Source organism: Loxodonta africana, chromosome 8, assembly GCF_030014295.1.
Source record: "Loxodonta africana isolate mLoxAfr1 chromosome 8, mLoxAfr1.hap2, whole genome shotgun sequence".
Classification (NCBI taxonomy): Eukaryota; Metazoa; Chordata; class Mammalia; order Proboscidea; family Elephantidae; genus Loxodonta; species Loxodonta africana.
The window spans coordinates 62,107,940-62,132,676 of NC_087349.1; the positions used below are offsets into that span (position 1 = coordinate 62,107,940).

The following is a 24,737-nucleotide window of genomic DNA, read 5'->3' on the forward strand; positions in this document are numbered from 1 at the left end:
TCAGGGTCAAATCAGTACAGCTGATAAACAGATTGGCAAGGGTCAGAGCTCGCAATCCAGAGCGATCCTCAGCCCATTTCTGGAGGCAGAAATCTTCCCCAGGTGTAGTACTTTATTTAGCTTAACCTGTTAACTATCACACAAGGGAGTGTTACCTGAGTTCTACTGGAAAACTGAGCCACCAGGGGTTTATTGAATTTTTTTAAACTTCCTTGACCTTCCTCACCAAACTCCTGTCACCGAAACCATCTCCCATACTCATCACAGACTGGCCATGAAAAGTATGTAAACATTTAAATTTCAAAGATCTAATTATTATTTTCCACAGTACCTTACAGCCTGCCTGGAATTCTCCTCCCCAGCCCTGCCAGGTAGTTCTTGTCATGAAACAAGTTCCATGTTAGATGATTCATGTATTGAGAAAATCATTTTTAAATTAATGGCAAACGTTTTATAGACATAAAAAAAAGAAACTCCTCTACTAAGAAATAAGGAAGTTTTTAAAGGTCCTTAGATGATTTGAAAGCCCCTCAGTCTTAATTTTCCCAGCTCCCTATCTCTTCAGTCTAGCCACATGCTTGAAGCATCTATGCCAAAGGCTTAAACGAAAGGGAGGTTATTACTTTCTACCCAGTCTACAATATCCTTCCTGATTTTGAGGATAAGAGCTCAGGTTCTGGACATAAACTGTCCTGCCAGGTTGTGAATTCTTGCTCTGCTGCTTATTACTTATTATTAGTTGTTGATTCAGGCAAAAGGTGAACCTCTCTGTGCCTCAATTTCCTAATCTGTGAAATGGTGATAATAGTAAGTATTTAAAAAAAAAAAAGTACATACTTCATAGGATTATTGTCAGATTATTGTTAAATGACTTCATATGTGAGTGCTTAGAACAAGGTTTGACACACAGTAACCACTCAATAAATGCTAGTTTTTATCATTTTCCTAAGCATGGTAAGAAGCAGAAACTACGATATAATCTGTGACGCTGACTTACAGGATAAAAATACAGATAAAATGTGCCCCACATTTATCTCTTTTGCTCATATTCATCAACTCCATGTTCTGCTCATAAATTTAGTGAGAAATTTTATCTTGATGAGGATTAATAACATGGCTCACAGAGAAGTGGTTTTCAATGAAGTGTTATCAGTTCTGTCATTAAGTCCCCAGAAATAATTGAATCTGCTTTGGTATATTTAAAATAGATAAAATTCAAGACATTATATAGTAACTATATGGAGGCACTTTGACAGGGAACTGTATTAAACCCAGAAACCCAGTGCCATTGAGTTGATTCCGACTCAGAGCAGCGCCTGGTGGATTCGAACTGCCGACCCTTTGGTTTGCAGACGTAGCACTTGACCACTACGCCACTAGGGTTTCCCGGGAACTGTATTAAGATACGTTATATCCAATTTTCCAGGGAACTTATTCATGGCTCAAGGAAAGAGATTCCTGTTATGTGAAAAAAGGAACTCTAACTTCTTTGTTGGTAACTCCAAAGAGCTCTTATTTATATGTGTTATATGGATAGGTATATATGCTATATTAGAAACTAACACTGAAAATTAATATTTGCTTATTAACACATTTTAAAATAAAAATAGTAAACCCATTATATATTAACATAAATAACATTTACGATTAACGGTAAGGAGCCCTGGTGGCAAAATGGTTAAGAGCTTGGCTGATAACCAGAAAGCTGGCAGTTTGAAACCACCAGTGGCTCCACGGGAGAAAGATGTGGCAGTCTGCTTCCGTAGAGATCTACAGCCTTGGAAGCCCTGTGGGGTCATTATGAGTCGGAATCAACTCCACAGCAGTGGGTTTGGTTTTTGGGGTATTAACAATAACTATTTTCCAAAAAAAAAAAAAATTTAGCGAGAACATGGTTTTACGTTTTTGTGAATTTCTTTAATGACTGCTTTGATGGGAGACAGCTGGATTCTCCTATCTGCTTCTGCATTCTTTTGGTTAATGTATGTAAAGAATTCTGGCCTCACACAGATACACAGATGGAAAAGAAAGTATATTAGCATATTTAGATAATAGTGGATACTGTTCTTTGATATGCATCAAAACGCAACCAGCGTTCTTAATGGTTATTTGCAGTGTAAAATCAGAAACCATGACAATGGACTATTTGTACTCTCTGACATTAAAATCCACTGGCCTGTCTCACACTTTGAATAGATTTTTCACCCATGCATGATTTTCTAATGCCATTCGTTGGAAAATAGTGGTCCACTGAGTAATGGAGACCTTCCAATGTTGACGTATTTCACTATACAAGATCAGAAAGTCACACTCATATTCATATATCACCACCAACCTCATCAGAAAAGTTTTTAAGTATTAGGAAGTTCTCAAGCTCATGATAGTGGATAAAAGTTTTTTAAAATTCTAATTTTTCTGAAGGCTTGAATTTTTAGCATTGGCAGCGAATACTGTTATTTTGTTCCTAGACCTGAAAGGCTCACTTAATTCATTTTCAAAAAATGTCTGCCAAATACACAATTGTAAATAATCATTGTTTGTAGACATTCTTTCAAATAAAGTGGTGTTCCATGAAAAAAGCAGGTGGGTCTGCCCCCAACTTGAACAATCTCCTAAGTTCTTTTCCTTGAGATAACCATCATGCTTTGGTATGCATCAGAAGTTCTTTATGCTTATTTCCCATTTCTTCACACAGAATCGAAAAAAAATGTGTACTCCAGGGTTGAGATTTAATATAGTTAGTAATTTTTATTCCTTCATCAAGGATATTCTTGAGTGAAACTGGCTTTTTTTTTTTTTAACTGTAAATGCAGGCAGTGAAAAATATAAGCACTGGTAGTACATTGGGTATCACTGCCTGGATTCATGCTAAGGCACCAGCAGTTTTGACCAAAAAGGCAAATAAAGTCTTGATACCATTATGAAAGTAGTTTTGACCTCATAAAGCCCCTAAAAGGTTTCAGGGACCCTCACAGGTCCACAGAGCATACTTGAGAACTGCTGCTATACAGCATTCTCCTGAGTGACTCATCGATTCTTAACCTCTGCCAAAATGTTTTTCCTGCATCAGAGTAATTCAGGTGATTTTTAACTGGGAATTGAGGTGCAGGATACCCTTCTCTTGGGATATATCAGTTTTGTGGAATGTGTGTGGTTTTTAAATCATATTGAATGTAGAGAGGAAGATTTTAAACATGTTGAGTTTAAAATGCCTGTGGGACATTTAAGTGAAAATATTCTGTGTGTAATCATAAGAAATAACTAAGGGAAGAGATCTAGGCTTTGAATTTCAGAGCTGTTAGCATAGAGGTGATAGTTTAAGTTAGGGATGATTCGATCACCCAGGGAGACTGTATGAGATGGAGAGGGAAGAGTTTTGAGATAAAAACCTGGAAAACAAGTATAAGTGATCAGGAGAGAAAAGGCAGTAGTGAAAAAAAATGGACAAGGAGCAACCAGAGAGGTAAGGAGAATGCCAGGAAAACAAATCTTGGAAGCCAGGGGGAAGAGAGAATTTGAAAGAAGCAATGTCTGGTGTTCCAGAGAAGTTAAAGGAGATAAAAACTGAGAGGTCTTGAATAAAGTGGGCAAACGGGTAGTTATTATGACCTTGTAAAGAGCTGGGCATTCAACAAAGAGGTGATAGAACCCAGAGTGCCGCAGGTTGAGAATTGAATGGAAAGGACTTGAGGAAGGAAGGACAAGTTATCGTAAACCATTTCATCAAGAAAGTTTGATGTCAAAGGAGAGGTACGTGGAACTAAAAGATTATTTGGTTGACAAAGTTTTCAGAATGGGGAAAACTTGAGCATGTTTACTGTACTGAGGGTAAGAGTCATGAGAGAGTAAGAGGTTAAAGATGGAAGATAGCCTATTGGATAGTGTGGGTCCCAGAGCAGGCCAGAGGATTTGAGAATTAGTCTTGGAGTAAAGGAGGAAGTCTTCCCTCCCTGAAGTGAGTGGGAGGAAGGCAAAGATAACTAAGTATACAGCTATGTTAGAGATGTGTTAGGGAGGACGTTAAGAGAGGGACTCTGTTTCTGTGCCTAATGGGGACTCAGTTTTCTCTGAAGTGCAAATATAAGGGTGTGGAGGAAGGGAGAAATGGAGCAGAGGAGCAGGCCTGATGAGTTCTCAGTGAGGTGTTTTTGGGTTGGTGAAGTGCAGTGGAATTAGAACACTAAGAGAATTAAAAGAAAAAGATCATGTCGTCAGTGAACTAATCAAACTTGATGATAATGACTAGAGAGTTATGACTTAATTGCCCAGTTTTCCATTTATTGTCTCAAGGTTTAAGTGTTCAATCTGATGTAATCCACACTTGAGAAATTTGTTTGGTTCCTGCTTTTCTATAGGCAGTTGCGTTGCAGTGATTTACTTAATATGGCTCTTCCAGCAATAATCTTTGTAACTCCCACCAAATGACTGGTGGGACTATGCAGATAAGGTGTATAGAACCCTAATGAGGGGATTGGTCAGTTTTGCCATCCACAAGGCTTAAACGGAGACCCAGAGAGAGTTTAGGAGCTGTAATATGGAAGACAGAGAGGGAGAGCTGACAGCGAGAAGCAGCAGCAAAGAAACAGTAGCAGCAGAACCAGGAGACTGGCAGGAGACCAGCTGGAGACCACAGGAGACCGAAGGCGACTGGCAGGAGATGGTGCGGTGGGCTTCCTAGCCCATAGAGCAAAAAAGCTGAGTGCCTTCGGCCAGGAGGCTTGCAGGCAGAGAAGGGTGCCCCCAGACACTTGGTGGAGCTAGGTTTGCAGACCCATGGAACTAGAGCTGAGCGCCTGCCATCTGAGGCTTATTGGTGGAAAGAGCTTTGTAACACTTGCCTGAGTAGGGCAGAGGCTTGGCAGAGGAGCCAAGGCCCGGAGAGGTACCTGCCTGCAGACGTGGCTGAGAAGAGACTGTCCTAATTGAAGAACTGTATCCTGAGTGTTCCTGAACCTGAATTATAACTTGTTACTTCCCTAATGAACCCAATGATCGCAAGTCTGTGAGTTCTGTATGGCCATTGCAATGAATTATTGAACTCAGCAGAGAAGTGGAGTGTGCCGTGGGAGGGACAGATGTTGTCAGAATTGGTAAAAAGCGCTGCCAGGAAGGAGGTATGTTTGACTTCCACCTCATAGGAAGCAGCCTTGGGCTATTGATCTTGATTCTCCTTCCGCCTTGTCAAGTTAGAGGTCAGATGCCTCTGCCGTGTCATTTTTATAGTAGTATTACATAAATAATAATAAAGATTTATGAATTCTTATTCTGTGCCAGAGCCCTGGTGGCGCAGTGTTTAAGAGTTACAGCTGCTAACCAAAAGGTCAGCAGTTCAAATCCACCAGCCACTCCTTGGAAACCCTACGGGGCAGGGGCAGTTCTGCTCTGTCCTATAGGCACCCATGCAGATATTTCCCATACATTATCATTTAGGAGCCCTGGTAGAGCAGCGATTAAAGCACTTGACTGCTAACCGAAAGGTCTGCGGTTTGAACCCACCAGTTGCTCTGCGGGAGAAAGATGTGGCAGTCAGCTTCCGTAGATTCACAGCCTTGGAAACCCTATGGGGCTGCTCTACTCTGTCCTGTAGGGTCACTGTGAGTCGAAATTGATTCACCGGCAGTGGGTTTGGTTTGGTTTTTGTATATCATTTAATCTATACAGCAATCCTGTGAAGTGTGTGCTATTATCTCCATTTTACAGAACACAAAACTGAGGCTCAGAAAGGTTAAATAAATTGCTTACGATCGTATAGCTTATTGTTGACAAATGTGGAATTCTCTAACTCAAAAGCCTGCTCTTAACCTCTTCACCTTGGGCTGGATTCCTGCCATTTTCTAGGATGCCCTTTTCCTACTACTTCAACTAGTGTGCCTAGACAGTAAATAAAACTCATTTTAATATTCTTCAATGAAATATAAAGAGAATTGAAAGAAGCATGCCATATTCCACTTACACGCCAGAGTCTCTTGAATTAGCTATGATTAATTTCTGTACCCACCACTGGTCTGTCAGTTTGTCATACTGTGGTGGCTTGCATGTTGCACAGAACAAGAAGAATGAAGAAGAATGTGGCATCAGGATTGGTCAAAGACTCATTAACAACCTGTGATATGCAGATGGCACACCCTTGCTTGCTGAAAGTGAAGAGGACTTGAAGCACTTACTGATGAAAATCAAAGACCACAGCCTTCAGTATGATTATACTTCAGCATAACAAAAACAAAAATCCTCACAGCTGGACCAGTAAGCAACATCATGGTAAATGGAGAAAAGATTGAAGTTGTAAAGGATTTCATTTTACTTGGATCCACACTCAACACCCACAGAAGCAGCAGTCAGGAAATTGAACAACATATTGCATTGGGTAAATCTGCTGCAAAAGAACTCTTTCAAGTGTTCCATAGCAAAGATGTCACTTTGAGAACTAAAGTGCACCTGGCCCAAGCCTTGATATCTTCAGTCACCTCCTTTGCGTGGGAGAGCTGTACAGTGTATAAGGAATACTGAAGAAGAATTGATGCTTTTGAATTGTGGTGTTCGCAAAGAATATTGAATATACTGTGGACTGTCAGAAGAACAAACAAATCTGTCTTGGAAGAAGTACAACCAGGATGCTCCTTAAAAGTGAGGATGGCAAGACTTCATCTCACGTTCTTTGGACATGTTTTCAGGAGGGACCAGTCCTTGGAGAAGGACATTATGCTTGGTAAAGTTGAGGCTCAATGCAAAAGACGAAGACCCTTGACGGGTGGGTTGACACGGTGGCTACAACAATGGGCTCAAATATAACAATTATGAGGGTGGCACAGGACCAGACAGTGTTTCATTCTGTTGTACGTAGAGTCACTATGAGTCAGAACCAACTTGATAGCATCTCAGAACAAACTTGGTAGCACTTAACAACAGCATTTTCTATACCATTGCTCCTTTTTATTTAATGCTGTAGAATGATGAGAATTGAATGTGACCTTTCTAAGTTACTCTTTTCTGAATTTTTAATGTCAAATAAAAATACATAGTTTCACATTTTTAGAAAGGGTACAGCAAAACAGGAATATTTATATATTATATATTTTTACATACATATATTCATGTATATATGTGGGAAAAAGATATGCGTTCTGCTTCTGTAAAGATTTGCAGCCTTGGAAACCCTGTGGAGCAGTTTACTCTGTCCTTTAGGGTCACTATGAGTCAGAATCAACTAGATGGCAGTGGGTTTGGTTAGATTTTGGTGTATATGTATATATGTATGTATGTGCGTGTGTATATATATAATGAATTTCTGGGTAGGTAGTAACTGTTCGGTAATGTTTGTGATATTCATTGGTATTATTTTAACTATACTCTAACATAAAATTCATCATAAAGAATAGCTTCTTAGAATGTGCAAATAAATTTTATCCTTACTCTTTTTCTATCAATTGATAATTTTAATAGGTTTTTGAATCTGAAAATTCAAGAAGGTGAAGCTCACAACATTTTTTGCCCCGCATATGATTGCTTCCAACTTGTGCCTGTAGATATCATAGAAAGTGTGGTTTCTAAAGAGATGGACAAACGATACCTACAGTTTGATATTAAGGTATAGAAATTCTGATATTTTAATTGTAATTTTATTAAACCTATAAAACAGATTTTATGGGTTTTTGTTTTGTTTTATTTTTGAAAACATAAAATAATGATCTCTGACTTTTGTTTCAAGAAAAAGAATGGTGGCATTAAAGTTTTAAGCTAAAGCATTATTTTATATAGTAGAAGGAAAAGAAAAGGCTAAAATAGTTAACTAGTAGTTACTTATTAGTTAAGTAGTAAAATTATTGCTTAGAACAAAAATCTGATTTGCCTATTGTACTTTTATTATGTAATTAATCATGGTGATGTTCAAATTTACCAAAAGACATTATATTTTATATTCTGGTTTTAGGTTTGTTCGTAAGTATAAATAAGTATTTAGAAATAAAGATTATCAATGTGACAATTTATGATCTTTTTTTTTTTTCCAAGTAGTAGTTTCTTTAATGAATTAGCATGTTTATTTCATCCTTTTTTCTGTCTTCTTTATTTTCATTGAGGAGTTATTCAGAAAATATATGCAAATTACTTTCTTTTTTGTGGAATTTAAAAGCAACCTTTTAACTGTCTTTTGCAGATTTTCCTAGTCCAAACTCTAATACATGAACTTATAAAAAAAAAAAAGTTTTATTGCTTGTTTAGTATAGAAAGCACCATAATATTGATTTTTATGTATTAGAGGGTGCCATTTTGTAATTTACCATCCTAATGCATCTAATAATCACCTAAGATTCTACTAATAATTATATTCCATCAGAAAAGTGGCACATAGTATAAGAAAACATTTTTTTAATAATTTTTATTGTGCTTTAAGTAAAAGTTTACAAATCAAGTCAGTCTCTCACATATAAACTTATATACACCTTACTACATACTCCCATTTACTCTCCCCCTAATGAGTCAGCCCACTCCCTCCTTCCAGTCTCTCGTTTCGTGACAGTTTTGCCAGTTTCTAACCCCCTCTACCCTCCCATCTCCCCTCCAGACAGGAGATGCCAACATAACCTCAAGTGTCCACCTGATGCAAGTAGCTCACTCCTCACCAGCATCCCTCTCCAACCCATTGTCCAGTCCAATCCATGTCTGCTGAGTTGGCTTCAGGAATGGGTCCTGTCCTGGGCCAGCAGAAGGTCTGGGGGCCATGACCACTGGGGTCCTTCCAGTCTCAGTCAGACCATTAAGTCTGGTCTTTCTGTGAGAATTTGGGGTCTGCATCCCATTGTTCTCCTGCTCCCTCAGGGGTTCTATGTTGTGCTTCCTGTCAGGGCAGTCATCGGTTGTGGCTAGGCACCATAAGAAAACATTTTTTAATTACGTATTCTCTATGTGAATAGCTGCCATTTTTACTTTTTTATCATCTACCCAGTTTTTAGATTAAAGAAAACAAATTCTAAAAATCATGTTACTAAAATAACTGCCATTTTTTCCTTCTTATAAAGGCTTTTATACATTTAAATACTGTTTTAAATATTTCTTGAGACGGACAAATCTTTTATTTCATTCTTTCTTGCTCTTAACTAAAGTAAGTTACCATAGTTGTAGTCTATATTAGAATTCAGAGTTAAAATATTTTCTGTTATTTTCCACAGGCCTTTGTTGAAAATAATCCTGCCATTAAATGGTGTCCTACTCCTGGCTGCGAAAGAGCAGTCAGACTAACAAAACAAGGATCAAGTACATCTGGATCTGATACACTCAGCTTCCCATTGCTGAGAGCCCCTGCTGTGGATTGTGGGAAAGGACACCTATTCTGCTGGTTAGTATAAGACAAATTGGGGCCAGCCTACCTAACCACCTTTCTAACAATTTTTAAAGAGACTTTGTATGTTGAATCAGGCCTTTAAATTATAGTAAGTTTGATATTATTTTTAGTAATCAAACGAATAGTTTATGCTTATTGTGTGCTTGGTGCCCTGGTGGCGCAGTGGTTAAGCATTTGGCTGCTAACTAAAAGGTGAGTGTTGTGCGCTTGATGTGTGCCAGACACAATGCCAGATATTCTTTGTATATTGAATTCTCCCAACCATGCTATGAATTGGGTAGTTATTATCCTCATTTTATCAGAAAAGTTGCCCAGGGTTATATAGCTAGGGCATGACAGAACTGGGATTAGAGCTCAACTCTGTTTGATTCCAAAGCCCATGCACTTAAGCTGTAATACCAAATTCTTGACCGTAGACTAGAAATGCTTAGAGAATTTAACTTTTTTCTTCTTAAAATATAAACCTTTAATAGTGATTCCTAACCAGCGATACACAGAATTACTGTAGAAACTTCCAAGTTTTCATCCTGGGCAAGTGAGACTTTGATTCAGTAGGTTTTGGAGTGGGGCTCCAAAAGAAAATAGATGCTTCCAGGGAATTCTAATGCACGGTCCTAGCTAGGAACCACTGACTACAGGCTTTTTGTGTCTTGTGTTTTGTTTAATTTTTAGTGTCTGATAAGTACTCAGTAACTATGAACTGATGATAAATCAGTAATGCATAGGATGTGTGGCTATGTATACCTGTTTTTGTCTGCCATCAGCATTTTGCTTTTTTCAGAATAGATGTGATGATAATTAACTGTTTTGTTTTAGTTGATTAAATGATCAGAAAAGAGGTAATATTTATTCTGCTTTTTGCTCATTTCCAGAATTTATACACACACACGGAGCCCTGCTGGCGTGGTGGTTAAGAGCTTGGCTGCTAGCCAAAAAGTTGGCAGTTCGAGTTCAAATCCACCAGTTGCTCCTTGGAAGCCCTTTGAGGCAGTTTTACTCTGTCTTACAGGGTGGCTATGAGTTGGCATTGACTCAACAACAATGGATTTGGTTTTATATATATGTATCTATTCTTTTTTTATTCTAGGATTTTTATATTGCCTGTTTGCAATCTCTGTTTTTACATTCTTAGCTTCTATTTTTTTTATGTACTGTAAGAGCTTTGTCTATAATCAGAAGTTCTAAGTAGAATTGGTCACGTGTTGTCTGATGCTCTTATCTTGTGTTTCAAAGAAAAGCAAAATCTGCTTCATGCCAGAGGAAGCTTTGCAAGAGAGATCTTTATAACATAAAACATGTGATTCTGGTTTAGTTTCTCCAGAAAGCTCAGAAATAATTCTCTAAAGATAATTAGAAAAGCCACAACAAATGACAGTAATAATTTCTTCATTTTTAAGAACACATGACAGAATCAGATGAGAGCCATCCTCAAGAGATATCTCCTTGGATATAACCATATATATTCACTGTGGGAGAGAAGGTGGGACTTTCCCATTAAAGGAAAGTCCTTTCTGTTGTAACTTGTACGCCACCAAGTTCTAGGCCCTTCATAGCTGAATCTAGGATGCTTGCCCCCCCCAGCCTATATTATTGGAGTTTCTCTGGTTTTTGCCAAGCAAAATTATCCCCAGATGGTATTCAAAAGACGGATGGGCTTTCACTTGAGCCAGTGACCTTCTCTCCTCTGTTTTCTTTGTATTAAGGCAGAATATGCTACTGTATAATTTCTCTGCCCTCTCAGCTGACACAAAATCTCTCCTCTCTCGGGCAGTTCTTTAAAGATTTATTGTCAAAATACTTCTTGGCCACCTAAATCCTGATCTGCTAAGAGAAGAGATCAAATTTAACCTAGTATACTGGTCATTTCTTTCCTGTATCAGCTCAGAATTTCCTCTGGTCCCTTTAATCACCACTGTCTGCATCAGACACTGAGAAACTTACTTGGAATTTTACTCTTCTAAAAACCATAGGTAGTCAAACATTTTACAGTTATTCACTGAAATGGACTGGCAGGGATATTCTAAATAATAATGTGGAGTGTTTTAATATATCACCTAGCAGTGGAGCATTTATTTCCTGAAACTGTGGAAAGAATCTTTAAAATAGTGTCTCTACCACTAAGAAACAAATTTTAACCCCTGATAGGAAAGTTTGAATCATAGTGATACACCTGATGGGCAATTCCATATCAAGTTTCTAGTCCACTTAAGTTTCCAGTGCATCAGAGTACAGTGTGCAGACCTGTCAAGTATTTGGGGGAGGACTCTGAAAGTCAGTGTCTTTACATTACAGTTGTCATCATGCATTGTGTTTTCCTCCAATACCAATGATAAGGATTTTGATAACGCCTACTCCCTTGTTAAGGTCATGAATCTTAATTGAGTTAAAGCAGTAATTCCATGTTTCATCTCCCTCTCCACAGACTTCATGGGCAAGAGAAAGACTCTCCAGGAGTCCCTGAGCAAAATAAATATAGTTATTCTTATTTGTGGACCTAATAGTTGAGTCTCATCTCCTCTTGCAAAATCAGAGTCTCAAACCTTAGCTTAAGAGCTTTGATTCTGTAAGAAAAGATTTTTTCAGACTGGCAGTACTATTTAAGTATCAAAGTCCTGCCAACTAATAGAACATTCCTCAGCTCTTCTGATGGCCAGAAATGAAAACATAATGGTATTCATTTGGTAGAGTTTGATCATAAGACCCTGTTTAAATGTCATGTCTACTCTATGCAGAAATAACATACCCATTTATACTAGGTTGAATAGCGTCCCCCCAACAATTCATGTCCTTCCTGGAACCTTAGAATGTGACTTTATTTGAAAGTATGGTTTTTGCCGATGTGATTAGTTAAGATGTGATCATGGTGAAGCAGGGTGGTCCCTTTATCCAATATGACTAGTGTTTTTATAAAAAGAGAGAAGACAAACACAGGGAAAATGCCATGTGAAATGGAAGGAGAGACTGAGGTGATGCACCTATAAGCTAAGGATTGCTGGCAACCACCAGAAGCTAAGAGGAAGGCATGAAACAGATTCTTCCCTAAAGCCTTCAGAGAGGGACATGGCCCTGCCTACACCTCGATTTTGGATTTCTAGCCTCCACAAATGTGAGAGAATAAATTCCTATTATTTTAATCCATTCAGTTTGTGGTAATTTCTTATGGCAGCCCTAGGAAACTAATATACCATCTAAATAAATACTGCTTCAGAGTTCACATTATCAAATTTTGGAGGAGCACATGATTGGTATTCATCTAGGAGACACAGAATCTGCATTCAAGACTTGGCGCTGCCACTAACTGGCTGAATGACTTGGTGATAAACAAGCATCCTGTCTTATAATAATTTTTTATTTTACGTAGTCAATATAAAGAGTACTAGTTCCAGAGTCAGACTTTTTGTTTGCAAGTCACACACTCCCCGCTGTGACACACAGTAGGCCCTCTATATCTGTGGTTTTTGCATCTGCAGAGTCAACCAACGGTGAATCAAAAATATTTGGGAGGGGAAAAAAAAGAAAAGTTCCAAAAAGCAAAACTTGAATTTGCTGCACACTCAGCACTATGCTGAATCTACACAAATGAAAGGATGTGTAGGCATACCCTGCTGTAGCCTCGCACCACTCCACAGATCCTCAATCTCTCTCCAGCACTTGTCATTTGAGCCTTGTTCACCTCAGTCCTTGTTATTATTCCCTAAATAAACAATATAATACTGTATAACAACTATTTACATAGCATTTGCATTGTATTAGGTATTATAAGTAATATAGAGATGATTAAAATTAGCATAGCATGCTTAGAAAAATACCTTGCAGGGGGGAGGGTGCAGTGGGCAAACTACGTAGATGGTGACGTTATTTGCGTAAAAATACGGCAATACCAATTTCAAAGAGTTGTTATGAGGATTAAATGAATCGGTACCTGTAAGGTATTTAGAACATTGCCTAGTATACATTAAGAACTCAAAAATATTAGCTATTATTATTATTTGATCTGTTAATTAGGGGGAAATGTTAGTTGAAGGGGAGAATCATAAAAAATGAGGATTTTATTCACTCAGGTTTAGTTACTAATAAAGTTATGAAAAGTTAAGCTGTAAAATCTCATGACCTGAAAATTGCCAACTCCTTGACAGCAATTTCTTCCATTAAGTTACGAGGCTTGAAACTTTAGAAGATTTTCCCATTTCCAGAATTGTCTGGAGCCACCATATAGTCCTGCCAACAATTGTGCATATTGACACATTTTCAAGAAAAGAACCATCCCTTCATCTCCCCGCCCCTTCATCTCTTGATGTTGTATTAACCATCCAGTTATACTTGGACAAGATTAAGGATTTCAGATTAGACAATCACTTTTTTTCTTTATAATCTCTTACTAGGGCACTTTTTTCCTGAAAGAACCCACTCTATTGGTGTCTATAGCTAAGTTTCACTTGTCTAAGTGGCAAGATTCCTCTCCAGGAATTTATCTTTCCATTATCTGCAAAACATTTCAGTAGCTTCATTACTCTTCTCACAATACCTTTCTCCCTACTGCTAATAATTTAAGATTATCAGTCACCTATTATACCTGGTGCAGTGGTTAAGCACTTGGCTGCTCACGGAAAGTCTGGCAGTTTGAACCCATCAGCCACCCCAAGGGACAAAGATTTAACAGTCTACTTCTGTAAAGATTTACAGCCTTGGAAACCCTAGGTCCTGTAGGGTCGCTGTGAGTCAGAATCAACTCAACAGCAGCAGGTTTATGTTTTGGTTTATTATGTCTGGTAGCATGGTCATTACCATACTTTGGAAAAGTCCAGGCTTATTTTCCCAGATGGCTTAGTTTTCAGAGACATTGAACTGTATTAAATGACAACCTCTAACTCTTCCTAATTTACTAGTCCCTTGCTCGAGCATTTTCTTTATTTATAAGCTTCTCCTATATCCCTCTTAGTATTGCATTGGAAACTAGTAGAGACTGTGCTAACCAGGTATGACACCCTGAAATGACCCTACCGGTTAGGCCAGCACCTGAGAAAGCAGCATGTCTGTGTTCTCCTATAAGATTCTGGAAAAGAAAATCTGTCACTGTCTAATGCAACATAGCCTTGGAAAACCAAGCACACAGATAAGCGATAATGGCCTTTTGAAAAAGTGGTATTTTTTTTTCAGAATCTTCTTTTGAAAACACTCAGTTTTTTTCCCCCTCATGATTATTTTCTTTTTTCTGTCAGAAAATGTTTTGACAGCAGAGCCAGTCATACTGGTATTGATTTTGCTCAGAAAAAAAATATTGAATATGCTGTTTAATCTCCAGGGGAAAGAGAATCTTCCAAACTTAATAAAAATAATTTGTTTTCATCAACTTGATTTGGTTTGTTTTAGATACTGCAGGAGTACAAGGCTCTTTTGTACCTTGAGACTTTTTAAATAAGTCTTGGGAAATCTAGATCCTCTATTTCAACATATATTCTCAAGCACCATATGGAAATACTGTTCCTAGATCTGTGTTTTTCTTGCTCTAGTGTATGCTAGTTTATGTGCCAAATTAAAATTAGCAGTTATTAAAGATATCCTTTACATTTCTGGAAAGCAGAGTCGATTTTCATATGAACTAAAGTAAATCTAAGGATTCTTGGTGGCGCAATGGTTAAGCATTCCACTGCCAACTAGAAGGTTGGGGGTTTGAACCCACCCAGTGGCTCCATGGGAGAAAGACTTGGCAATCTGCTTCCATGAAATTACAGACAAGAAAACCCTGTGGGGCAATTCTACTCAGTCATATGGGTTACTGTGAGTTGTAATTGACTCAACAACTAAAAATAACAAAGTGACTCTAATATATCTACGTTCATTTTTAATCAATCTGATATTTTTTGAATTATCTGTTAGGTCACCTCAGTTGCTAGGAAATCTATAAAAGCTGCTATAGGAAAGATTTCCCAAATGCCAGGTTATGGTAAGTCAGAAACTTAAGGAAATTATTCTTTCAGGGTAATTGGTGCATTCTTAACATGGTAAAATATTACCTGTTAGTTTGTAAGACTATACCTGAGTCAGTAGGTATGTCTTAACAAATTTTGCAGATAAGATCCTCATTTAAAATAACACTGACGATGATGATGATGATGATGACGACAACAGCAGCAGTGATGGGTTTTTCTCACCGTAACAGATGCTTCGTCATTAATTGGAATCATTACTTTTGAGTTACAAAATATTATCATATTGAATTAAAATTAAAAATTTATAAAGGCGTTAAGCCCTTTGGAATGTTTAGCTTTTTATATAGCTGTAGAAGAGACTATAAAATTACAAATGGTAAGTTTATGTTTTAATTATTTGAATCAAAAATTGCCAAATTCCAATGAAACAGAAAATTGAGATGAATCAAACTCTTAAAAGTGAATTATAATATGAAGATTGCTGAAATGATAAATGTTTTGTTACCTGTATATTCATCACAAGTTTAAAAAATTGAAGGGAAAAAAAAGTAAATTATATTGTACTAGCCTTACTTGGGCATTCTAAAAGGTAAAGATAAAAGAATGTGACTTAAAAACAGTACTCCTCAAACTTCAAAAAGCAGAAGAGTCATGTGGGGATTTTGATAAAATGCAGATTCTTATCTGTAGGTCTTGTTGGGCCTGCTCCTCTGGACGTCTTTTTGTTGTTAGTGCCATTGAGTCATAGTTCTGACTCATAGTGACCCTGTAGGGTAAAGTAGAACTGCCCCACAGGGTTTCCAAGGAGTGGCTGGTGAATTTGAACTGCCAGCCTTTTGGTTAGCGGCCAAACTCTTAACCACTGCATCACCAGGGCTCCTCTGCGTGCCTGACAAGCTCTAAAGTGATGGTGATGCAAGTGTTAGTGAGGAAAGAACCTAGTGGACAAAATGTTTTATTGCTCTTAAGACATACAAAACCATGTTATAAATGTTAGGTAATCTATTTGGAACTTTTTAAATGTGTAGGTGAATGTACTGATTTAAAAAAAAAAAACTGGTCTGGTAGAATCCAGCTTTGGAATCACATCTTCAATTCCTCTGTTGAGATGCTTCATCTCTGAGTAGTCACTGTGCCTTAGTTTTCTCAGCTTTAAAATTGGAAGAGTATATCCCACCAATCTTTTTTCACCTTGATGTTGATGAAGAATATTTTTAAATTGTGTTTTCTATGTTTTCCTCTTCAGGGAGTGCCTTGGTGAAGCGCATGAACCTTGTGACTGCCAAACGTGGAAAAATTGGCTACAAAAAATAACTGAAATGAAACCAGAAGAACGTAAGAGGAATTTTAGATAGCTATGCTACGTATTTTCTAATGCTACGTATTTTCTAATGATATTCAAAAGATAACGTGGTCACATTCATTACAGTCTTCATTTTAATATTCTTCTAAATGCTATATAAGGAGGAAGAAGTATAAGAAAGTATGCTTACATCGGTTCAAAGAATTAATTCCATGAAAAGATTCAGATGGTGTTTTTAAACTCTGAAATGGCCTCTGTTGTGTCTAATCAGAACAAGAAGCAGAAATGACTGTATTTACTATAAAATGATGGTTAATTTATAAAATTTTCAGACCAATTTTTTCATAGTACATAATGATCAATTAATTGTTGAATTCAAATTCTTTTTAAGAGTTTAGTCCTTAAAAGAATTATGTTTTTACTTGCATACATAGATGCTACTAATAGCTGTTAGATTCTGTTATACTCTAATACTTGGTTAAATGAAGTTAATACTTCTTATAAAAATACTAGGTTCTTAAGGCTAAGAAAATAAGTCAGTATGTAATGAACATGAACTAAAGTAAAGGAAAGCGTTTGAAAGTTAGTAGGGGTGAGAGAGACTCACCAAGTAGATTGAAGAGAGAGAAGGTGTTGCAGGTATGAAGAACAGTGTGTGCAAGGGGACAGATGTATGAAATAAGAATGTTTAGAGAACTGAAAGTGAAGGCATTGTCCAGAACAAGCTTTTATTGTAGTAGTAGCTATTTCCTGAATGCAGTTGACTTCATGCAGTCCACTAGAACTACAGTACAGTTCACTAGAAGACAGTTAGGAACTAGCCTTCTCACCAAGGATAGGAGGAAAAAACTGTTATGTTGCAGGCCACACAGCTGCTTTGTTTTAATGACTTTGTGCTTTATTTATTACAACAATGAACAATAAAGTTCACAAGAACATGTTAGAGCCTCTGAGCTAAAAATAACGATGCTGAAGGGAGGAAAAAAGCTACTACTTTTAAACAAAAATCAAATGTTTTAAATCTGAAATGTATTTAGTGATTAGGTTTTATGTCAGTAAAACCCACTGTGGTCAAGTGGATTCCGACTTTTAAGAGCAACCCTGCAGGGCAGAATAGAACTGCTCCATAGAATTTCCATGGCTGTAAATCTTAACGGAAGCAGCATGCCACATCTTTCTCAGAGAGGCTACTGGGTTCAAACTGTCGACCTTTTGGTTAGCAGCTGAGCACTTTAACCACTGTGCCTCCAGGGCTTCTTCATAAAGCCTACAGCACTTGGTATTCCCAGGTAGTCGCCCATCAAAGTACTAACCAGGCCTGACCCTGCCTAGCTTCCGAGATCAGATGAGATCAGGTCAGGGTGGCGTGACCGTAGCTTAGGGAAATACTTTTTATAAACAGTATTAGACTGAGTGACAAAACAGTCATTTATTTCTATAATTACTAGCTTGACCTTACTAGTCCATACTAGTTTTGTAGGACTGCCATAACAAAATACCACAAATAGGGTGGCTTATAAGGACAGAAATTATATTTCGGAAGGCTAGTAGTTGGAACTCAGGGTATCTGTAGGGCCACGTTCTCTGAAAGCTTTAGGGGATGATCATTTCTTGGGGCTTCTGGTAGCCCCAAGCATTCCTTGGCTTGCAGCTGCAGTATAACCGCTTTGTCCGTTGGCCCTCCTTCCTTTGTCTCTCTGTGTCTTTGCTTTTATGAGAACATCACTCCAATTGACTTAGGACACTCACTAGCCCAGATGGCTTCATGTTAATTTAACTGATAGCATCTTCAAAGATCCTGTTTCTAAACAAGGTTATATTCGTAGGCACCAGGGTTTAGGACTTCAGCATATCTTTTGGGGGGACACAATTCAATCTATAATGTAGCCATAAGCATAGTAAGTTCCTTCTGAAGCTCCTTTTCGTCACTAAATTATCCGCCCATTCTCCCAGCCAATACTCTAATCAAACCGTCTTCCACAGGGTGAGTTTAGAATTGGAGTTGAATCAGTCCTCTGCTGCTGTTGTTTCTCTTTGCTACTAAAAGCTAGTGCTTTACAGGACAGCAAAAGCTGCTGATCCATTGTTGATACAGGCACTCCTGGTTCCTTGTAATAAGACAGCCCCAGACCTGTACTGCTAGTTCCATCAAAGGACTGCTCTTAATGCTCAGCCCTCCCAATTCATATAGAGCCACTTCCCAGGGGCCAGTCAACCCAAACCTTTGTCTTCCTTCATTCTCCATGGACTTATATCTGGGGGTTGACAACTTTTCCTTCTAAACTTCAAAACTCAAAGGGTCTGATTTCTCCCCTGCTTTTGCACAGTGGAGTTAACCCGGTAATCCCTCTTTTGAGAGTGTCTGCATGCAGTCAGGGCCTTAACTGGATGAGCCACTGTCAGTGATTCCAAAGTGATTTTCTGACATTTTCAGTAAAGAAAAGGCAGGGCTCCTCAGTAAGTTAGAGCTAGAAAGAAAACAAAACTAACTTCATTATGGGCATTCTTACAGGAAAAAATAATTGTTTAATTATGCATCTGGAGTTCTCTCCAGCCCTCAAGTTCCTTTTTCCATTAATAAGTTTGTAGAATATAAAATGTAAAATCTAGAATGTTTAAGAAACATGGCCTGTGGCCCTTAGACACCCTTCCAACTTGGAACCGAAGCCATTCCTGGAGATCACCTTTCATCCAAATAATAGACAGGCCTATAAAGTAAACAGTAACACCGATGATGAAAGTGCTTCTTAGAACAGTCATCTATATGAGACCTACATAAGGGCAATATCTGCTCAGAAGCAAAGATGGGAAGACAAGAAGGAGCAGGAAAACCAGATGAATGGAAGCGGGAAACTCAGGGTGGTAATGGGAAGAGTGCTGACATATTGAGGGGATTGCAGCCAATGTCATGGAACTTTGTGTATGAAGTATTGAATGGCAAACTAATTTGCTCTGTAAACATTCACCTAAAGCACAACTTTAAAAAATGTGCATTCATGAGAAATTTGAAAAAAAAGATGGCATTTCTTAAGATTGCAGATCTGAAATTATAGTAGAATAAGTTGAGTTTAAGATGACAAAGAGTTCAAGGTTGGTGTGGGGATAGAGATAGAGGATGGGAGAAGTTTGAGGGTAAACAAGAGCCACATCATGAAGGGCTTTGTATTCTTTGCTAAAGGAATTTGATTTTAACTTGTAGGCAGTGGGGAGCAATTAAAAGATTTTAAGCAGGTTTTTAAGAAGATCACTGTCAGCCAGTGTATCGTAGATGGATAGGAAAAAGCTGGAGAGAGAGGTTGACTTTCCATATTTGAATAGCCTAGACGAGAAGTGTGGCAGACTCAAGCTAAAGCAGTAAGAACTGGGAAAGAGGAGGGTGTCCAAGATAACACGCTTCTTTGATTGACTCTGGGTTAAAGACGACATCATTTACCAAGAGAGGGAATGGAGAGAGGAGCAGATTTGGGCGAAATGATTAGTTTAGTTTTAGGCAAGTCTCATTAGATTCATTTTAAGTTTATTTGAAATAATCATGTATGAAAAAGATACTGATACTTCAATGCAATTTTCAATCTTTTTGCTATGATTGGGAGTTTCATCATTTGTTGCAACTGACCTATTAAAGAAATTATTTTCTGAAGTAATAATTCTATAATTTTCTTTAATGCAGTATTTTCACAGAAAGTAACATACTGCTTTTATATATATCTATATATATTTTTTTTTCTCTCAGTTTATTTGGACACACAGCTAGGAAGAAATCTCTTTTAAACCAAGTTTCATAAGTAGGACTTTTGGAATATAGTTCCTTACCCTACAATTACGCTATTCAAAATGAAGCAGTTTAAAAATGTTACCATAGATCTTAATAGGAAAATAAGTATATGACTAAAATTGAGTGGCAATATACAAAGAAAAGTATGGGATTTTTTCCCCTCTGAAGTTGTACACTAAACCATTTATTTTTGTGTTTGTGTTTAATATCTCAAAGTTGTGGGAGTTAGTGAAGCTTATGAGGATGCTGCCAATTGTCTCTGGTTATTAACTAACTCCAAGCCTTGTGCTAACTGTAAGTCTCCAATACAGAAGAATGAGGGCTGCAATCACATGCAGTGTGCTAAGGTAAGAAGTCAGAGGATTTTGCATGCTTTAAGGTTGAAATTTTAATTTAGTTTGATTGTTCATCCAAAGGAGAAATGTTATAAGTGTAAAATCTTGTTGAGTTTCAGATGAGTTCTAGTAGATTGCATTCTATGTTCTTCGTTGAGTGACGTGTTGATTTCTTACTAAATTTTAATAGTCACAGAGAGTGTTAAAAGTAAGGGTGGGAAGAAGATCCAGGAATGCCTGAATCTTCCCCTGCCTGTCACCTCCCATAGTGAGGGTCCTAAAAGAAGTGTATATATACACATAATAATAGCAAATGATAAAGTGCTACTTTGTATTAGCTGTTGTTGTGGATTGACTTGTGTCCCCAAAAATATGTGTTGTAAATCCTAACTTCTGTGCCTGTGGTTATAATCCCGTTTGGAAATGGTTATCTTTGTTACGTTAATGAGATAGGATTTGTGTAGGGTGTGTCTTAAATCAATCTCTTTTGAGGTATAAAAGATTAAACAAGCAAGCCAGGGAAGCAGAGATGGGGGAAGATTGATGCCAAGTCACGTGGACATCTCCAAGAAACCAGGAAACATAAGATGAAGAGACAAGGACCTTCCTCTAGAGCTGACAGAGAATGCCTTCTCCTAGAGCCAGCACCCAGAATTCAGACTTCTAGCCTACTAAGCTATGAGAAAATAAATTTGTTTGTTAAATCCATCCACTAGTGGTATTTCTGTTACAGGAGCACTAGATAACTAAACCAGAATTTGGTACTGGAGGAGTTGGACACTGCTCTAACAGATATCTAAAATGTAGAAGTGGTATGGAATCGGGTAATCAGTAGAGGCTAGAAGAGTTTTAAGGTGCCTAGTAGTAAAAACTTAGATTGCCTTGAAGAGACTGGTAGAATTATGGATCTCAAAGGAAATTCTGGTGAAGGCTCAGAAGGAAGTGAGGAGAGCTTTAGAGAATGTCTCTGTCATCTTAGAGAATACCTATGGCACCAGCAACAGAATGTTGCTAGAAATGTGGATGTTAAATGTGCTTCTGGTGAGGCTTTAAAAAAAAAAAAAAAAAGGAACGAGATTGGATGATGGAAGAAAGACGATGCTTTTTATGTAGTGGCAAAGAACTTGTCTGAATTATGTTCATATGTTTGGTGGAAGTGTTACCAATTGCCAGTCTGACACAAAGGGTCCTTGTCTTTTCCCGAGTAAGAATACAGGTGAAGGACAAACTTTATCTTCAGCAAGCTTTATTTTGCTTGAGTCAAGCAAAAGGAGTCAGCGGGGATAAGCCTCTCCAAAAGACTGACTCAAGAAGGGAAGGAAGGCTAGGGCTTATATGGGTTCGGTGGAGACAATAGAGTAATGATTGTTTAGTGGGCTTCTTTCAAGGGGTGGGTGCGTCTCAGAATGGCTCTGCATGTTAATTAGGTTGCACTTGCATCTGGAATCCAGGATGGCACCTGCAGATATTCAAGATGGAGTTCTCTCTGCAGCCCTTGGCATCACTTATGGGATATAGCACAAGCACACTGATCTTTGGCACTACATCACCATCTTCAGGGGCTAAGGAAGGTTAGACAGCGGTCACACTTTGTTCTTCTGTGCATATGGGAGCCTGTAAAGGGGGAACGGACTAGAAAAACACTAAGAAGGAGATAGTAATTCCCTGTTGTTTCAGCCTTATCTCATGTTGACAGGGTGTGGTTCCTGTTTACCCAGCTTCTAGATGGTAATCTTTTAACAGCTGTTTTGTTCTGCCAGCACAGTTAACCCTGTCTGTCTCAGAAGGTAGAACTTGTGAGTGATGAACTTGGATATTTAGCTGAAGAGATTTCTAAGCAAGATCTTAAAAGGGCTGCATGGTTTCTCTTTGCCAATTATAGTTAAATACACGAGTCAAGAGATGAACTTAAAAATGAACTGTGTAAAATGTAAACAAAACGAAGATTTGGAAAATTTTCTTGCACAAACTAAGGACACATGTCCTAGAATTTTCACCAAGCCTTGGCTACACTATCTTTTGTTAATGAAATTAAGCCTGTGACTGATGGATCTAACCATTTACCACAGCAGAAAACCCATCAGCTTAGACTGTAGGGGACAAGGAAAGAATGAAAGGGAAGAACACTGCCTCTTGGAATTCTATAGGTGAGAAATAGGCTAATGGCACCACATCTGTTGTCCTCAAAGAAAAGAAAAGGACGGCTATTCTGGAGCAGCTCGAAGATGAGCAGAACTGTTGGAAGGAGCACAGGATGCAGGGCCTTCTCAGTTTCAAAGGTGGGGTCGCAGCCTCCTAGCTTTCAAAGAGTCGGATCTTCGCCAACTCAGTTGCAGAGTTTGGGGCTGCCGTTAAGGTGTGCCGGGGGATGGGGCCGTCACCCAAAGCTGAGGGGGCAGGGCTGCTGTGCCCAAGGGGCAGAAGAATAGGGCCTGCTGGGGCCCAGGGGCTGGTGGGGTCAGCACTCAGATGGACTAGAAGAATGGGGCTGCCCAAAGCCAAGGGAGCACAGTTGCTGTCCTACTGGGCCTGGAAGGCTGAGCTAAAGCCCAGGCTGAGGGGCCTCCACCCAGAAGGCAGAGAGCGTGGCCAACAACCAATCTGGAGGGCAGGACCATTGCCTAGATGGTCTCAGAGGAAAAAAAAAAAGAGAGGATTATATTCAAGCCTTGAAAGCTAATGTAAATTGTTCTGCTGGGTTTTGGACTTGACGTGTACCTTGCATCCGTTCTTTCCCTCCAGTTTCTCACATTTCTGATGGAAATGTCTGCCTTGTACCTGTTCCACCATTGTACTTAGAAAATAAATAACTTGTAGTCTGGATTTCACAGGTTCACAGGATGGAATATGCCTAAAGTCTCACCCATATTTGATTTCAGTGATTCAGAAGATGAGATTTTGGACTTGGAGTTGATTTAAGAGTTTGGAGATGGTGTGAGTGATAGAGTAAATGTATTCTGCATGTGGCAAGGACATAAATTTTGGGAGGCTAAAGGGTGGAGTGTTATAGATTGAACTGTGTTGTAAGTATGTGTTGTAAATCCTAACCTCTATGCCTGTGTTTATAATCCTATTTGGAAATGGGTTGTCTTTGTTATGTTAATGAGACAGGGCTAGCATAGGATGTGTCTTAAGTCAGTTTCTTTTAAGATATAAAAGATTAAGCAAGCAAGGAAAGCAGAGATGGAGGAAGATTGATGCCAAGCCACATGGAGATCTCTTAGGAACCAGGAAACAGAAGCTGAAGAGACAAGGACTGTTCCCCAGAGCTGAGAGAGAAAGAAAGAAAGCCTTCCTATAGAACCAGCACCCTGAATTTGGACTTCTAACCTCCTAAACTGTGGGCAAATAAATTTGTTTGTTAAAGCCATCTACCTGTGGTATTTCTGTTATACCAAACCCATTGCCATCGAGTCGATTCTGACTCAAAGTGACCCTATAGGGCAGAGTGGAAGTGCCCCATAGAGTTTCCAAGGAGCGCCTGGTGGATTTGAACTGCCGATTTTGATTAGCAGCCATAGCTCTAAACCACCACACCACCAGGGTTTCCAAGTAAACATGCAGAAGACCCAAATACCATCAATTACTGAGTTAGATCAGATTAGATGTGTACTCAAACTGTGTATCTTGAAAATGTGGACTACACTGTCTTTTTAAGTACCCAGGAAATATTCACAAAAAACTGACCATTGATTATCGACCAAATCCTCAATAACATTCCAGAAGATATTAACAAATGACACCGACCTTTTGGTTAGCAGCCATAGCACTTAACCTCTATGCCACCAGGGTTTCTGTTCTCTAATTGTAATGGAATAAAATAGAATTTAATAACAAAGAAGACAAAATGGCCTTTTTATTTGGAAATTTTGAATCTCTCAAGCAACTTCAGAGTCAAAAAAGAAATAAAAATGGAACATATAGAATTTCTGGAAAACAAGGATAGTGAAAATACTACTAAACCAGAACCTGAGGGATATAGCTGAAGTAATGCTGAGGAATATGCATATTATACACTTATGTCAGTACAAAATAAAGAATGAAAACAAATGAATTA

General features: G+C 38.4%; 1 protein-coding gene across 6 annotated transcripts in view; it reads left to right on the forward strand.

The window, feature by feature from the left end:
* The window catches only part of ANKIB1 (ankyrin repeat and IBR domain containing 1), a 163,534-nt gene that overhangs the window by 114,756 nt on the left and 24,041 nt on the right, over nucleotides 1–24,737 (forward strand). For all 6 annotated transcript variants that reach the window (XM_003407150.4, XM_064289976.1, XM_010587269.3 and 3 more), the window contains 4 exons: nucleotides 7,441–7,585; nucleotides 9,165–9,331; nucleotides 16,514–16,602; nucleotides 20,562–20,692. In XM_003407150.4, the coding sequence (XP_003407198.2) occupies nucleotides 7,441–7,585; nucleotides 9,165–9,331; nucleotides 16,514–16,602; nucleotides 20,562–20,692 (532 nt within the window). The remainder of the gene's footprint in view (nucleotides 1–7,440; nucleotides 7,586–9,164; nucleotides 9,332–16,513; nucleotides 16,603–20,561; nucleotides 20,693–24,737) is intronic.